Source organism: Lagopus muta, chromosome 9, assembly GCF_023343835.1.
Source record: "Lagopus muta isolate bLagMut1 chromosome 9, bLagMut1 primary, whole genome shotgun sequence".
NCBI lineage: Eukaryota > Metazoa > Chordata > Aves > Galliformes > Phasianidae > Lagopus > Lagopus muta.
This window is the reverse complement of record NC_064441.1, coordinates 4,809,752-4,827,807: the sequence shown is the minus strand read 5'-3', so window position 1 is coordinate 4,827,807 and position 18,056 is coordinate 4,809,752. Positions and strand designations below refer to the sequence as shown.

General features: G+C 43.1%; 1 protein-coding gene across 1 annotated transcript in view; it reads left to right on the top strand.

Annotated features, from left to right (window-relative positions):
• SPATA16 (spermatogenesis associated 16) overlaps positions 1-18,056 on the top strand; it is a 72,303-nt gene that overhangs the window by 27,574 nt on the left and 26,673 nt on the right. Inside the window, exon 5 of the mRNA XM_048954943.1 lies at positions 8,501-8,585. Within this exon, the coding sequence (XP_048810900.1) occupies positions 8,501-8,585 (85 nt within the window). The remainder of the gene's footprint in view (positions 1-8,500; positions 8,586-18,056) is intronic.

The following is an 18,056-nucleotide window of genomic DNA, read 5'->3' as shown; positions in this document are numbered from 1 at the left end:
CATAACCTGCCAGTTATTTCAGCTTGCTCTCTGAGCTTTCCTCACCTTCCAGTCCCCCATGTGTTTAAGGGAATATATGCTCTATCAAATACCCCCCAGAACACCATATGGGTGCATAAACAGGTTGGTTGTGAATAGCACTGCTGGGCACAAGGGCACAGAAAGAGGGACTTACCTCTGCCTACCTGAGATTCCATGGGAGTTCATCTCTGAGGATGTACCCAACCAAATTCTTTGGTTCAGAGAAAGCCATAAGCTAGAGCGGATCTAGCTGTCACTTAAGCACCTCCCAAGTTCCTTTGCATACAATTTTCACTACTTCTCATCAACCCACAGTTCATAGAATCGTTAAGGTTGAAGATCTAAGATCACCAAGCCCAACCCATCCTACCACACCCACTGAAGGCGTCCTTCACTGCCCTATCCCTACAGTCCTTGAACACCCCCAGTGTTGGTGACCCCACCACTCCCTGGGCAGCCTCTGCCAGTGCACCACCTCTCTCAGAATATTTTTTTCCTAATTCCCAACCTGAACCTCCCCTGATGAAACTTGAGGCCATCACCTGTTGTCCTATCAATATTACCTGGGAGCAGAGACCAATTCCCCACCACAACCTCCACTCAGGAGCTGCAGGAATCAATGAAGTCCCCCCTGAGCCTCCTCTTCACCAGACAAAACCATCCCAGTTCCCTCAGTCTCTGCATATCAGACTTGTGCTTCAGACCCCTCACAGCTTTGTTGCCTCTCTCTGGACACGCTCCAGTGCCTCAGTGTCTTGTAGTGAGAGGCCCTAAACTGAACACTATGCTCAAGCGGTGGCCTTACGAGTGCTGAGTACAGTTAGCATATGAAGTGGTTGGAATGAAAGGGCATCTGTTAGCACGAGCAGCCTGATCTGCCCACATCTGCATCACTTCTGCATTCTGTTGGCTGCATCACAGTATCTTCAGGAAAGTGCTGTGCCAGGATGCCACCATGTAGAGCTCAGCCTAAGGCCATTTGGCATTGTAAAGCAATCCCAGGAACACCATGCAGGGTCAGAGCATCTGCAAATGATGAATTCCAAAGCGCTGCAGCCACTTTCACTAAGGTGTCAGCTAGTAAATATATTTATCCTCTCTTGTTCAGAGACTGCTCTTGACAAACACAGTAAAGATTTAAGCCTCAGAAGGGAGCAAACCTATTCTGGTTGAAAGACCATCTTGGCCTTCGAACAAATGGGCATAAATTCATTATACATAAATTTAGTCTGGAAGTTACCAGGAAGCTTTAGGCATTAGAAGGCGTTTAAGTTCAGGATCAGCCTTGACAGCAGCTGCTGAGAGTACCCTGGTGAAGGAGGCATAGACACAGCTGATGAAAAGATCCCATAAAAACCAGAATGGAAAAATTCAGAAGAGAGCCCTGGGCTGGGTTCTGTCACCATGCTGAGAAAAACGTGCACAGAGAAGGCTGAGGGGCCCCCACTTTCCTGGCAGCATAAGGACTGCTGCCTTTGGGAAGGATGAGATGAAGATGTGCAAGGCACAGCAGAGCCTGGGAGGCCCCCACCAGTCCCAAGGACAAAGCAGTCAAGACACAAGTGCTGCTTTCAAGAGCAAGGCTGCAAGACAGGGACACAGACAGACCCAAAGGTGAGCATCAGAGCTCCTGCAGGTGGAAGAACCAGAGCCTGCACATTCTCCACGTCCCTACGCCTGGCAGCTGTGACCCTACAGCCTCCTGTTATGTGGCTGTGACAAGAGGTCTGACCCTGCAAGCAACAAGGCATGAAAGCAATTTTTCTTCCTTATTCCAAGAGTGCAACCTATTGCCAGTACTGAAGAGCCTTGGAACAGCAGTAAGGTGAAAACTAGTAACTTACAGAAAGACCAGGCTTCCTATGAAGTTTAAGCTACAGAAGGGATTTCTCCCCTTTTTATGCATTAAGCCATATAGCTCTCATCTTTCTGCTAATCAAAATGCTGTGCTGATTTAACAGTGTCGCTGTGTTCTGTGAAAAGCTTAAGATAGCTCTTTTATCACTAGCTAGAACAGTAGTGACTTGAAATTAGTTGTATACATGTAGGGGAAAACAGACTGCCTGTGCCTCTGCCAGAACAAACAACTCATCTTCATCTGACTGCACAGAGCCCGGGTAAGCAATCCTTAAGGAGGAAGAAGATTGGGGATCTGAATAGCTGTAGTATGGCTGACTCAGCTTTTTGACATTCCTTTAAAAAAAAAAAAAAAAGTCATGATAATCCCATCAGCTGGAAAGCAAGCCAGGTCTGCAAGGAGTAGACCTCAGCCCTATGCATGGATCCCACTTCAGTCACAAGAGAAAGCTCAGGAGGTGAAAGTCAGGTGTTCATTCTGGCTAAGCTGCTGCTTTCAGCATTGCTTTGCAAAGCATTCAGCTGTGCTGATAAAAGGCATGCCAACACTTCTTGTTATAGAAACAGCCCCCCACCCATGAATGCTGTGAGACCCTGGGCTGCACAAGCACGGAGGGAGTTGGCCAGCACAGCCCCATAGTCCCCCACAATCAGCACTTGCATTGCAGAGATGGGATGGGGTCTGCTCTGCCCCCACACCAAGCATTCCAGTGCTCCCACCGGCTCCATGGCATCCCCAGGTAACATTCAGAAAGGCACGGTTTGTAAATCAGGTCTGGGAGACCGGTTTGACAAGCACTGGGAGCGCTCAGAGCCCCAAAGAAAGCCAACATTGCCTATTATTTAACTTGACACCAACATACGATGTTGGCCTCTGCCTAGAGTTATTCCCACACGTTATTCTTTGTTGCTCGAGATGCCCAGCTGCCAAACATCAGCCTGAGCACTAGTGCAGAGCTACATCCCCCCGAGTTCCATTGCACCTCCATCCATACACAATTCCTCACCCCATTCTTCCCCCAAACAGGCCCCCAGGTCACAACTGGGCTCAGTGCTTGGTGTCTTGTATGCCCCTTCTCAGTGTAGAAAGGCCTCTCCCTTCCCGGCGCACTGCTCCACTTGCCAGCTCACATCTGCAAAGCACTCGCTGTGTCCTTACATGGTAGTTGCCATTGAGTGAGAAACATTTGTTATCACTGCATAGCAGTCTCAGTACAATGCAGAAAGTTGTTACCCATGTGCAGCCACCAGACAAATAATGATAAATGGAATAATTGTATCCTGAATACAGGTGCCATTTTCCTCTCAGGAAACCTAACTGTACTTTCTAGCAATGGGCAACCATGACCCAGAAACTTCAGCAAAGCCAGCAAGCACAGCCCATTGCTAACATGGAAAGGGGTTGGCAGGATAACAGTTTTAGAGCAGCTTCCCAACACATTTAAGGCCCACCAGTACAGTGTTTAACAGCAAAGAGTTAACCAGCTCTCTGCAACGTTAGCATTTGTTTTTGCACGCAGGGAGCATGCCAAACTCCATTCAAGGGAAAGTCTACAGAAAGGTAAATGCTGACATCACTTATTTCCTTCCTGTTCAGCATTCTGAAGTTCTGTTTCTCTCTCCTCATCTCGTGGCTTTCATGTATCTCCATAAACCTCAGAGTAATGAGCTCGCATTTATTTAGGATATATGAGGATGTTTAAAAATTAACTGCTATTATTTTGTTCCTTTTCCAAATGGCATAATTGCATTACAATGACTACTTCCTACTTACTCCAGCTATAAACATCAGTTTCCTTTCCTAATCTCAGACAAAAGTAAGAAAGGTCATCCAGCAGAGAGCGCATTTTTAATTTTGTGTCTCACATCTCAGACTCAACACTGGAATGGCAGACCTCTCAAACACCAAGATGTCTCCATCAGAGGTGGTCTAAATAGGAATATTAAAGATCCTATTAAACTTGAGGGGAAAAAAAGAAGCTGAAATTAACTTACCACTTTCCAACAACAGCTCTGCTACCCAGGGCGCTGCCTGAGGCCCTCTGTTAGTACCACTGACTGCAGATCCAGGTGAGATCACTTGAAGCAAATAGCAAAGGTAATTTCCTGCCACTGATAAGGGCTGTGCCCTCACTTGCTGTCGGCAGCTGTCTGGCATTGAGAGCCACTTCTGGCTGTTCCTGTAAGGCCTATGCGTTTCTGTTGAGGGCTGAGGAAGGCAGTTTGGGATCTGCGGTGTGCTGTTTGCTCACACACAGAGAAATATATCTTATTGTTCTGCACCACCAAGTGGTTGGATGGAGCAGGTAGAACACGGCACCTTCAAATCCGGGCCTCCTGCAGAAGCAGGGGTGGGTTCAGCAGCTGTGAGCAATGGGGGTCTGTAAATACATGGTCAGTATTTCTAAATATTGCATGAAGTGATTGTGTCAGAAATAGGAAGCAAACGCATCTATCTGTTCTTTGCTGTTAGACTTTATATCAGGGCAGAGCGAGGTCTGTTGCTGGCTGGCTTTTGCAACCCCAAATCTCCAACAACACAGCAGTTGACCCCAGCCCATGGGGACCGGTGGCTGCAGGACGGGGCAGGAAGGACCTGTTCTGCCCCTCGTGTACCACTGAAAGGCAGTATCTACAATATTGATATTGGAACAGGGTAGGGAATGGCCCCTCATTCCATTTCTGTGCATATCAGTAAACTTACCAGGAAGACTCTTTGTTCAAGGACTTCAGCTTTCTGCTCTTCCCAAATCCCTGTTAGGGAGGGGAATTAATCCTACGCTTCTTCTAACGCACACACCATAAAGCTCCTTTTATCTATGGAGTAGCAGTGACCTTCTAAAACAACGCAGCTTCATTCACAAGATATACATTATCCCCATAAACCTTTAATAAGAATGCACTCCAGCAGTATGTTACAGAGTTTTGTATCCTTTGTTTGACATGTTATTTTACTTTTGACTCTATATTTATTTCTGTATTTCTATTCTATTTCTATTCTATATTCTATTCTATTTATCTATTTTTATATTTGACTCTAATTCACAGGAGATGGCTATTTAGTAATCACAGAGTCCCCTGTAGATCTATGTTTAGTGTTTTATCAGTTTGATGTCAGACATGTTTCATAGAGTCACAGCGTTCATTTAGCATAGGTAAAAGTGTAAGTGACATGGGGCTAACCCAAACAAGAACATACTGATGCACACATGCAAATAGAAATGGCAATAATAATCTGAATCACAGAGTTACATAGAACTGTGATTATTTCAGCTAAATTCTTCAGCTGATCCCTTGAAAAATTCATCAGATATAAGAAGTTTCAGAATCGGATAGTTTGAATTTCATCCTTCATTATTTGGTATTTTTGTCCCAGTTTTAGGAGAGTAAATGTCTCTCTTCTTCATTAGTACACTGAAGGAAATGGAAGCATTACCTTGTGTAGTGTTCAAAATGTGACAAATGAGTCCATTTTAAAGTAAAGTAGCCTTCCACACAGTGAGAGAAACCTCCAGCTGATCACATCACTGAAGGAAGGACTGTCAGTTTTGCTGAAATGCCATTAGATGTGCAGCCATTAAAAGAGAAAAAAGCAGGCACAATGTCTTTAGAGATACACATCTGATAGGCGTTGACTCCAAGCAAGGAGGGAGAGAAAAATGTTAATGAGCAGTCACTGTCTGAAGATCCTAAATAATATTTTTATAAATAGCATTTCCTTAACTAATACTTTACTGAAATCTCTTCTCCAAGTGTGTGCTTGTATGTCCCTTACAGAAACTCACTGCCACATGATTCTGTGGGCCAGAGGATGGGTCCTCACTGGGAACCCAGCATAGCATGTCCTGCCTTCATGTACTTCTTTGGAAGCCACCTGCCCAGATATCTCAATCGACCCTTTGGTTTCTGTCTCAATGTTCAGGTCCCTACACATTTCTCAGTGCCCAGCCCTATAACCAAATTCAGCCAGCATAATTTCACCTGTGTCAGGGAACTCATAATTTCCTATCACATGTGCCACTTTGACACTGCAATTAACCTCAGAGGCCAACAAAGAAACCTCTCTGACTTAGGCCCATTTGGGGTTGGACACAGGCCATCCACACACAGCCTGACTGCTTTTGTCTTTTTTGAAAGTGGAATTTTTAAGTCCCTCCTAAGCCCCGAGGTCAAAGCAGCAAGCATCGGTCCTGACCTGTGTGTGCTCCCTGACAGCCGAGGAACTGAGAGGTGAAATGGAGATGGAGGCACACAAAAGGCTCAGAGTGTTTTTATGCATGTGCCTTGCTGTTCCTGGTGTGACACACGGTGATACAAGGGAAAGCCAGCAGGGATAAAAGCAGATGTTGAAAAACTAAACACGAATGCCTGAAATGTAAGTGGGATTCTGATTATTTAAATAAGAGCAAATTAAGAAGGAAGAACAAAGAGGAAGGGCGTTTGTCTGAAGTGCAGCGGTACCCAGAGACCTCTGCCATGATCAGAGTGACATCGTGCTGAGCGTGCCACGAAGAATTAGTAAAAGGCAGCTTGTACCAGGAGATCTCACATACCAAATATGTAAATCAGTCAAATATGACTGTCTTCATGTTACAGCTGATGCTGGCAAACAGAGAGATGAAGTGACTCATCCAGGAAATGGACAAGTCACCATCCCTGGAGGTGTTCAAGGATCATAGAGATGTGGCTCTGAGGGACATGATTAGCAGGCTGTGTTGGTGGTAGGCTGACGATAGGGCTAGATGATCTTAGAGATCTTCTCCAACCTTGATGATTAGATGAGTCTATGACCCATAGCAGCACCACTGCATGAGATGGAGACAGGGTGATGCTGGCGTTAAGGATTTGCCACTTTTAATCTCTGAAATGGCAGCAAATCCATAGGATCCTAAATTGTAAATGACCATTTGCAACTATCCTTTGACTCCAAAAAATGCCAGGCTTTACTACTTGAAAATTGCTCTAAATTTATATTGAAAGTTCCTTTTTTCCCCCAAGGAGACCACCTCCACTTGCATACGCTGCTAGAGACCATGATACCCCTGAGTGCCAATGTCGCAGGGGCTAGAAGCTTCGTAGACCACCGCTAGTAGACCAGAGGCACCACAGCACAAAGAAATGTGACAGATTCCTTCAGCGTCTTCCCTCATTTTTGTGCCCTGTGCTCATTTCCCCATTGTGTCTCAGGAGATAGCAGTCAGCTCTTCCCAAAACCATTGCTGATGGCGCTGGATACTTTGCTCACCCTCTCCATTTCATCCACAGGATACTTATATGTCATTCCTGGGATTAAATCCTGGCACCATTTGGAGTTGGTAAGAGTTTTGCCAGTGATTTTCAGCGCAGTGAGGATTTCATCCTTTGTTCATCCTGTGCCAGCTGGGCTAACAATGTTCAATTAGAAGCTGCTCTTTGTTCTAGTGCAATCAAGAGGATTTTTTGCCAGTGATTTGAATGAGAGTTGGATAAAGCTTATGGTTAAATCCAGTCCTTATGCAGAAATCCATGTATCCTCCAAAATTGCTTTTCTCCCAGTGAAATTAACAGGAGTTTCATGCAAACATCTAAGGGAAGATTTAGTTCCTGTTTGTAACAATATGTTACCTCCTGATACTGGGCCTGCTTTGAAATGTTTATTGTTAAATCCGTGTGTTTCTGGTTATATCTCATTAAGAACATAATACAGCCTTGGAAAGTATGTTCTGAAAGGGTATTACAACAGGATTGGGATTACTGTTTGTGAGACACTTTTAACTAGGGGGAAATTTCAAATTCAATTTACAGTAATGTCAAAGCACAATTAATATATAGGCAATGATAAGGGGAACATGCAGAAGTACACATTGATAGCACTACATCAACAAATAAACTTTCAGTGCTAGTAATTAGGTACACAAGATTATTATATGTTTAATTGACTAAAGTGACAATTTGGAATTACATCTAGTCACATTTAATTGGATTTGGAATCTCTAGAGGAATGGGAACGGAAAGCAGTGTAGAGAGGCAGCCATAAAAGCAAACTGATTTTCTAAAGTCTCTTAAGACTCTGCATTAATATCCATTGCACAATAGTTTTTAATATCTCTCAGTCTAGAAAGAGGAATGCAGTGATTGCAACAGACAGTGGGAGTACTAAAGCATACACAATTAGGTAGCAAGATAGCTGATTACTTTGGACTTGGGGTTTTTCTTAAGATAAGGTTTAATCAAAGGTGTACTAAGTCTGAATATGCCATACACTGATTTCCTCGGGCTGCCAAGCTGTGGGGTTTTATGCATCTTGATGCTATCTTACAAAAACTGTACTTGGATATAAGATATCTCACCCACAAATGCTTTAAAGCAAAATATTTATCTCTTGTTGAGCAGTCATTAACTATTTTCTCAGAGTAAAATATGGAAAAAAGATTTTTAAAATGTAGGGTTGTTTGTGTGCAGGTGGTTTAGCGATCTAAAAATGCTTACTAATATTTGTCTTAGAGGAGGACAAAAACTAAGAGTTATCCGTAATCTTTTGGTATAGACTTCATGTTATATTCTTCTAATGTTATCTCCTTTAAATATTGCTATACACATCCTTCTCTCCCCATGCACTCATTTATTTTGCTTTTGTCATCAGGAGCGCCATGATTGCTGACTATATGTACTGGCTGACAGGAGGCACTGAGCAGCGTATAAGCAAGCTCATCAAACTGTATTGGCAGGTAAAAATTGATGGCTCAACGAGGAGGGAGGTGCCCATCTCACTACTAAGACCAAAATGAAGGATTACTGCTTAAAAGACTGCCGACAAAGGTAGCTCCTGGGCATATCAATCAACAGGACACCATATAGTACTATCGTATTTATAATGAAGTAGATTTTCTTGGACTAATTTTAAGGGCAAAATTCAAGGTTGTTAACCCTTGGCTCATACTTCAATTTTATGGACCGCTATAAAATTTAATTCTGGATACTGTATAGTCCCCAAAGCTATTTTTTGCAAAGTCTTCCTACCATAGTGACACTTTCCTTTTGCAATTTGCATGACACTAATCCTCTGACACCTCTCCAAACTCTTCAACCAGAAGGAGAGGAAAAAATGACTGTAACAAATGGTCTCAGAGAAACCTAAAGTGCCCTGTGAAGGATGGCTGGGAACGACCCCAGTTCTACAGAGATTACTTATGTGGGGAGTAGACCATTGACTTCAGTGAGACTTGCCTCTTGGGTAATACCTATTTGAGACAGCAGTTCAGCCACATCAGCACAAGTTTAAGTTTAAGGATACCCCTCTCACCCTGAGGAGAGCTCTCACATAGGAGGAGGCCAGGGACAAGTGATTTTGGTGACTGGATAAAGATAGTTAATAAAAACAAAGGATTTACTGGTACCAGAAATAACGTATGTCCCATGGGATAGAATTTCAGAGTCTGACTGTGATCCCATCTTTTGGGATTTTATTCTGTGAGAATGCCTGTGACCACAAAAGGGCTAGTTCTTGTTGTACTTTATATGAGGGGGTACAAAATATGTCTGGCATAAGCCAGGGTAATAAAGATGAGAATCTGGTCTTTTACCTTCAATCATGTGGTAAATTCTCACTTTTAAAAACTATTATTAGTTGCATTCTTATTGATAAAATGGAATAAATCTCAGTCTTGGGAGCTGCTGAATTTCAGTACTGCTGTGAGTGCAAAGTGCATCTCATTCAGAGAATTACCCACTGGGCTAGTGTTTGCAGTGCCTGTGAACTTTCTTATATGCTTTCCAGCAGAGAATTTCTTCTTTACAGAACAGTTTGATTTTTTTTCCCACTGGGTCAGACTCGTTTAAAATCTCGAGTTCACAAACAGGTTTTATGAAAGGGTCATTTCTTCTAATGGAATATCTTTTTTTGTCTCTTAACACTGGTATCCATCGACTCCCTTTCTTGATGCCGTGAACGTGAAGCTTCAAAGCATCAGCCTTTATAGAAGGAGCTGTCATAGGTCATGGCTGTCCTCTCCCTCAGGGGTTCAGACTGCCCTGCTATGTAACTGCTATGTTAGGGACAAATAAATGGCACGAAGGGCAACACTATCACAGAGCCTCTGCACAAAGTCTAAACCTGAAGATGCGGTTGGTCTAAGATGGGAGTGAACCAAAGCAACAGCAGGGTTACTGCACTGCCATTAGCATCACCTTACAGGCGTCAAGGGCCAAAGGATTTTGGCAGTGATAGGGCTCTGTTCATTTCTGCTTCAGTTCCCAGCTCACTGCTGGTTTCTCATGGGCCTCTCTGGACCGCCATGGAACCAGGAGGTCCTATCGCACCGCGTTACCACTTCTGCCTTCCTCCTGAACCTGAGCTGCTGTCATTGTCTGCAGAAGCATTGTCTGTTGAAATGTCAGTAGAGACCCAACCATTAGTTTGATCTCCCATTGTGCTTGATTTTCACTGGGAGACAGAGATTGCTCTGCAATTTTGTGCCTTTTGTGTGTATGCTTCGGCGTGGGCAAAGCTAGGGATTCAGCGGTATCTATCTGCTGACACACACGCAGTACAGGCAGCTGGGTGCCCAGTACTGCTCCCACTCAAGGTAATAACCAGCACTTAAGAAACGTTTGTGAAGAGATATCCCCAGCACCAGCAGCAGCCTTTTCCTTCCCAAGCCAATGAGTTCTCTGTGTTCAGCATCAGGGTGACTTCAATGTCATTAGTGCAGAGTGACAATTACACAGTGCAGTGTGGCACATGACACTGCCCTGGGACCTTCCACCACAAAGAGACCAAGCAGAGGCAATGTAATCTTTTTCATTAATATTCTTTCTATTTCATGGTGTAAAGCTGAAAATAACTTGTCACGACTATACGTGCTCATGTGCCTTTGTAACCAAAGCAACAGCTATTGATGCACGCTTTTCTTTCTAGCTACTCCTCTGCCCCAGAACTCGCTCCTCGCGTTGGCTCACAACCGTGAGCAGCATTTTCTGAGGAGGAAGGGAATAGATAGCAAGCAGGACCATTTGCTTTTTTACTTGTCTGAAGAAAGATGTTTAGAAGAGATTTGTCACTCTTTGCTTTGATCAGTCGGTCACATACATAATCTTCTGGTGTGTCATGGACTACTTTTGTTTCTTTTTTCATTATTTTTTCACTGCTGGAAAGGGCCTTCCCTCCTCACAGGCTGCATCCTTCTTTGTTCATAGTTTCAGAACGTCACACAGACCACCCAAATCCTTCAGCCGACTTCTGTACTGCAAAAACTTCAGGCCCAGAATTCACTTCCGCAAAGCTCCTTTTTATTTGTCCTACTTCTAAATCACTGTTTTTTCTCTCTTGATCTATTTCTCATGCTCAGAGCAGTCTTTATCTTGTATCTCCTTTGGTTTACTTCTCCCGATTTTGGTTTTATCCTTTCCTTTGAACTCATTCTATTCCTGAGATCAACTGCCAAGAGCCCTCTTTCTTCAACACTTCTTAAAGCATCCCCAAATCTTTCCCCTCCCCATTGTTAACTCTTCATCAGCAGTGATCTGTTCCACATGGCTCTGTACCTCCTCATAGACACACCACAAGGCTCGTACTGTCAAATCTTTAAGACCACAGGCTCATGTTGATGAATTATCTGACTTACTGCATAAAAATGCCACAGGATTTCACCCTTACCTTCCTGCATCAGTGACAAGAGAGGAGAAGCTGAGACTGGTTTTTGAGAATCTTATCAAATCCCCATTTAAGCATTTTAATAACAGAGTATTTATCACGTTCTTTCTAAATGGTGTTTTGTTGTATGTCTGCCCCCTGCCTCTCCTCCGTTTACAAACTGGAATCTGACTTGTCCACTCCAAATTTGCATTACATATTCACCTCTGAAGGCTCCTCTACTACTTGTTATCTTCTCCCTGTATATGTACCTATAGATCGTGATCAAGGCAACTTTAAGTATTCTTTTTGATTAGCTTTTTGATTAGCTGTCTTTGATTATCCCCTTTAAAGTAAAACATCTATTTCTGGAACTTCTGTACAGAGATATGTAATGCCTCATGCCCTGTGTTGTTTTTGAATATTAATACCTGCCTTCCATTCTACTCTGAGATAAAGAATAATGCTGATGAGAGCTGAAAAAGTAATTTGTCGTGGATAATATCATTCAGTAAGTTGGACCTTTTTCTCTATTCAATAAACATATTTTCGAATGTTTCATTCCATGGATTGAAAATATGCTTTCCAAGTTAACATATAATCTAGTGGATGGACTTTTGTTCACAATCCACTATGGAATATGCAGCAGATGATTTCTGCATTGGCTCTTAGATTAAAAATACTGAATTAAATAAGATTCACCACATGAAATAATAATATGAAAGTTATTAGATGTATTCTGGTAGATATTTACAGTCGTAGCAGCAAGACAAAGACCTGCTTATTACTATTATCAGGCAATCTCCCTAGCATTTATTTTCTGCAATTGTATTCCTCAGCTGGAACAAACAATAGACACAACATTTCCTCATTCCTCAGCAACACAAACAATAGACCTGAGATATTTCATTTCATAGAGAGAGTCCATCTCCAGACTGTCCAGTTTCATTCACACCTTTGCAAAAAACTGTGCCATATACCCTGGATGTTTCATTCCACGAGTAAAAATATTTCACTCCTATACTACTACAAGTATATAGTATTCAAGATGCTACACTGCAGTTTCATATCAGGCACCCACTATGCACTTACACCCAAAGTCGTTCCCATCCACACAGACTCCCACCAGCAGTGCATATGTTGCAGAAACTGCAGAATCTCCAAAAGGCATTTCAAGCTCGTAGGTTCATATCTATACACCTCCACGACCATCTGTACCAAAAGCCTTGATTCCATAACGTGTATTTGCTAGAGCTCCAAGGAAGTCCTTTAATTTGCTTTGCAGCAACCTGGATTTGGTTGTCTTTTATACAGAGATGCAAAACCTTAGCGTTTTAGACAAGACTGCAGCTATCATCAGGCTGCTCTTAGCACACTGACAATAGTGGAGCTGTGCCTCCTCCACACACCTCATGAGCCCATCTTTCTGAGAGTATTTCTGTCAGCTGAACTCAACATCACAGAGAAAGCCTCCAGCAGCACATGCAGCAGCTGGCATGGAGGCTTCGGTATTAAGACTTTTGCTTTCCCCTCTTGTTGCTTTTATGAATGTTGGCTGTTTCCAGTTCAAAAGCCTGGCCTGCTGCTATTGCAAGTGCAGAGCAACATGCAGATCACACAGTACAGCAAACGATGAAAAAAGCACTCGGCCCTGCGAGGTGGCTGAACACCTACACTGCAGAGATGGTTGCTGTCAGCTTCTGTAGACCTCAGCTTTATCTCACACCTTGCAAGGTGACAACCCCAGACAAGAACACCAAGAGAGGAAAGCTCTCTGTAGCCAGCACCTCCTCCCTAGCCGTCAGCTGTCCTTGTGCTCACACCTGACCCACGCTGCTCTGGAGCACCAGGTTTGCAGGCTGGCACAAGCAGGGGATGTTCTGCAGTCCTCCTGATGGGATAACTGATAGGAGCTGACAGGCAGCCCCCTGGGCAACCTGGCCATCATATCATTGAGAAAACATATTTCTCGTTAATTCTCGATGCTATCTCAGCAGATCATGCTGTGTCACACTTTGCTGCTGAAAAGTTCCTTCTTTAATCAAATCTGAGGGAAAAATCCCATTGAGGTTAATGCCTACTCTGAGGCAGTAAGTACAGGAAATGCTTAATTTGCCCAAGTCTCTATTGTCCCAGAGCTTTGTGCAGTTTGTTGTTGCTTTAAGAATTGATTTTGAATTCTGTCCTGTCTCTTTACAAAAATCAGCAAGTGATCCTCCCTCTCTGTCTCCCCGGCTGTTTTGAAGGACAACACTTGCCTTAAATCATCAAGCTCGTCATTGTGTGGTGGAAAATTGGGATGTAATGGTTTTCCTCACCTTGCACATTAGAAGAACAAAAAGATTTTGGCTCTTAAGCAGGAAAATCACTTTGTTCTTAAGATGCTGCAGTGGTTTCCAGATCTCCCAAGTGCAGCTCCAGACCACTTTGTGGATTCCCTGTGTTCCCTTTACACCGTGGCTGAAAGGACTTGCTAAAATTAAAACCATTAAGATTTTTCTGGGCATACATTCTTTGTATTGTATTCTTTGTATGCCATTTCAGGGATTCAGATCATTCTGGCTTTGGAATACACTACTTGTAAGACTTGTAACTCCCAAGCTGCAAAAACCAGCTCCATTCTATCTTCAGGTACACAAGTTAAAATATGAAGTAATTGAAAACTGAATTGATAAGGCAAATAAAATAATATAACAGAGAGTTTCTGTCATGTTGGTACTGATTTGGGAGGTTTTTATTGCTGTTGTTATTGCTGATATTTCCATTCCAGGAACAATTCTGCATGTACAATAACAAGGAACTTTTTTTTTTTTTTTTTTTCCTGTATACTTTCTTCTTTAATAATACCTACCTGCTTCTATTTTTCTAGCGCCAGATCCTTCATGGTAGAACAAGAGCTGCTTGAATTATATTTACAAGACAAGAGAAGTTACTAGTTCAAATGCCACAGTTATTAAAACAGATGGATTAATTGTCTCTAATTTCAGGAAAGATTCTTCAATTGAATACCAGCCGAATGTAATAGGCATGTAATAGGCAATACATGCCTTGCTTGTAGTTGATTGCTGTTGAAATCCCAGTCTGAATCAAAATACCGACCAATTAAAGCTTTCAATGTTAACAGAGCACCATAAATCATGCCTCAGAGATGTTCAGCAAGAGCAGCATGGCCAGCAAAGCCCCATACCATTGAAAAACCCCAAGAAGCAGCTCAAAAGTAATGTGCATACCTCACTCTATTCATTCTGGCTTTTGCTGGGCTACAAGGCAGAGCTTTAAGATTTACAAAGGAAACCTGAGAAATCAGTGTTGAAATCCAGCCATTTTGAGCTGTTCTCGGGCCCTTATTGTTCCTTGAAGTTGCAAAGGTCCTTAAGAAGTTACATGCTCATTATCCTCTTCCCTTTCTTTGTACCCCATCTCCTTTCTTTGGGAAGCTGAAGCTAGAGGCAGGAGCCTGTGCTGTTCCCAGGATCTTTACTGGCTGTGTGGCTTTCCATTTGTACATCTGCTCTTGAAGAACTACAGAGGACATCACACAAAAAGAGATAAAGTCCCTTTTCAGAAACAACTCTATATACAGCCAACTTGTCCTCTACTAAATTAGCAGCCATTCAGCCACATAAAGTAGTTGGCTATTGCAATGACTCAAGCATGATTTTTCACTGCCCTCTGAACAGTGCTGTCCATGTTACAGCCTAACCACATCAGTCACCATCTCTGGCTGTCTGATTCATCTCTTCACATTTAAGTCAAGTTCCCAAAAGCTGTTGAGCTCAGTGATAGGTAGGACCAACATCTCTTTCTGTTCATTTCTGCATTTTGATTCCCTTTTTCTTCTTTTTATTTTCCTCTCTTCTTATGCTAAAGGCCATGAAAAGCCCCTACAGCAAGTATCCCCACTTCTCCCATGACTTTCTTGCCAGGCCTGAGCACAGGTCCAAATCACCAGATGCCTGCAGCATCTGACTGCACTGACATAAAGCATTGAGTGATGCTCAACCTTTTGCTCATCCTGTCTCAGTTGAGATCCGAGCCCAGACCACCCAAGCTGTTCAATCCCCCTTCTCACAAAGAGCTGCTGGTTAAACTGCAACCCACTCCTGACAAAGCAGGAGCCACACAGAGATGGCAAAAGGCTTCTCCTGATGCTGGACAGGTGGTCCTGCTCAGAGCAGAAGGCAGTGGATCACTCTATTGGTATCTCTCACCATAAAGTCTCCCTTATTCGTTAAGAATGGACAATAATAGCAAGTTTGGTTAAGAACTGGGATTTTGACCAGTAGCTTCACCAAGTTCACATGGACTCTTTGATTTTCACATCCACTACCTCACTGCCCTGGCTGGACAGCACCGTACACCCCTGACGCTGACCATCAAAGGTCTCACTCAACTGGACAAGTTTTGCTCCCACCACAGCATCTCAAGGTGGTGGCAAACCCCAGCTGGAGCAGGGCACACTGCCAGGCCAGCAGCCACCTTAGCAGGAAGGCTCAGAGTTGCTAGAAGGCAACAAGCCCTAAATGAAGTAGTAACAGGGGCTCAACCCTGACAGAGCTCTGCATCAGCCTGGCAAACCTTTCCACTACTGGTCTTTCCATCAAAGAAGAACAGAAATCTTTCAAGTTTACCCCTGTGCTGAGATGAAAAGGGAAAAGTTCCAGCTGGCATTAAGTGATATAAGAGCTGGGGACTCCTGTGGTATTTCATGCATGTCAGTTTGTGATATTGAAGGGCAGAGAGCTTCTTTGAACTGGAGTAGTATTTCCACACTGATGCTAGGTCCCTCCTTTCCCACCCTCCAGCACCATGTCAACAGCAGCCTCCAGCCTCTCCTGCATAGAAAGGTTGAGGGAGCTGGGCTTGTTTAGCTTGGAGAAGAGACTCCAGAGAGATCTCACTGCAGCCTTCCGGTATTCGAAGGGAGCTTTTAACAGGAGGGGTCCGACTTTCTACACAGTCAAATAGTGATAGGACAAGGAGGAATGGCTTTAAACTAAAAGAGGGGAGATTTAGATTGGATTTAGGGAGATGTTTTTCACTCAGAAGGTAGAGATGCCCTGGCACTGCTGCCAGAGCTGTGTGTGCCCCTCCCTGCAGGTGCCCAAGGCCATGGATGGGCCGTAGGCAGCCTGAGCTGGTGGTTGGCAATCCTGCCGATGGCAGGGAGGTTGGAACTACACAGTCTTTAAGGTCCCCCCCAACCCAATCATTCTGTGATTCTATGATTTTCCACACCCTCTTTGTTCTTGGCTATTTCTTTAACGAATAATGACCTCTTTGGAAGGATACAAAACATGGATTTCTTCTCTCTGAAAACATAAAGAAACACCTACTGAAAAATCAAACGGACCTTGAAGCCTAAGGTAACCCACGTGCAACACTCCTACCTCTGCCTTTCAGAGCTCAGCAGAATCCATGGGGCTACGATGCTCTGCAAATCCGCTTCCAGAATGTGCTGCATGCAAAATAGCTCACAGAGACTTAAATTCGTTAATAACTTAAGAACCTATATAAGCTGATATTTGATGTGACCTACATTAATGGGGAGGCATTACACGGCAGATAAGCAGAAAGTTCTCATCTATTGTATAATACATGATTTATTCATACCATAAACATATTGAGAAAAGGATACGCTCTGGCATTCCCTCTGCTTATTTTTCCCACAGAAAGAAAAAATAAATAAATAAAACTAATGTAAGAAGATCTTGCTGGTGAGAAAATATTCATATCACAACAGCAACAGACTTAGTGGCGGGGCTGCCAGACACTGCTTTATGGTTGGAAAGATATAGAGAAAAGCTCATAGGTTGCACCACAGTGCTCCCATAATTCTAACTACCAGCCTAAGAGTGGAAGCAGTTCGTAGAAGAGGCTAATGGCTTTACCCTGCCTGGTATCACTACATTAATAAAAATCATCAATAAAAGCATCAGCTCCTGTTGTAATGTAAATGAGACAGTGGTTGAGTATGCACTGCAGCTGCAAGATAAGGCACTAGAAAGATATCTAAATTTTTGGATAATTCTAGATGTCAAGATAATTGGATTTTCCAAATTAAACCTTTCTGTAGTTAAAGAGGATTATGGTTAGGAACTGTAGCAGGGAAAGCTGCTGTCACTGTTACGAAGAATTTGCTGCTGCAGTGCCACTTTTTCTTCTTTTGTGCTTTCTCTGCTCTAAGCAGGCAAAAATGGTGAAAGTTTCATAAAAGTACTGAAGCTATATCATTTCCAATAACATGTTGACATTCGAAAACTTTGTTTCTTGTGCATCTACTTATATTATGAGCTGAACAAAGTTTTGTTGAAGGAACAGTGTAAGTTTGTTTAGGCTAAAGCTTAGGTTTTCTAACAAGGTCTGTAACATCAGCACATAAAAGAATATTGCAGCACCAAGATGCTCAGAGAAGATGGACATGAGATGTTGAGTCAAATTTATGCTCAAACTCTTGTTAAAAACACCTTTGTTTCGGAATGTCTTCTGATTCTTTAATTCTCACGATAGCACGGACACCTCTCAAACCTTGCAAATGCTTCTGTTTCACGAAAAAATTAACTGCTAT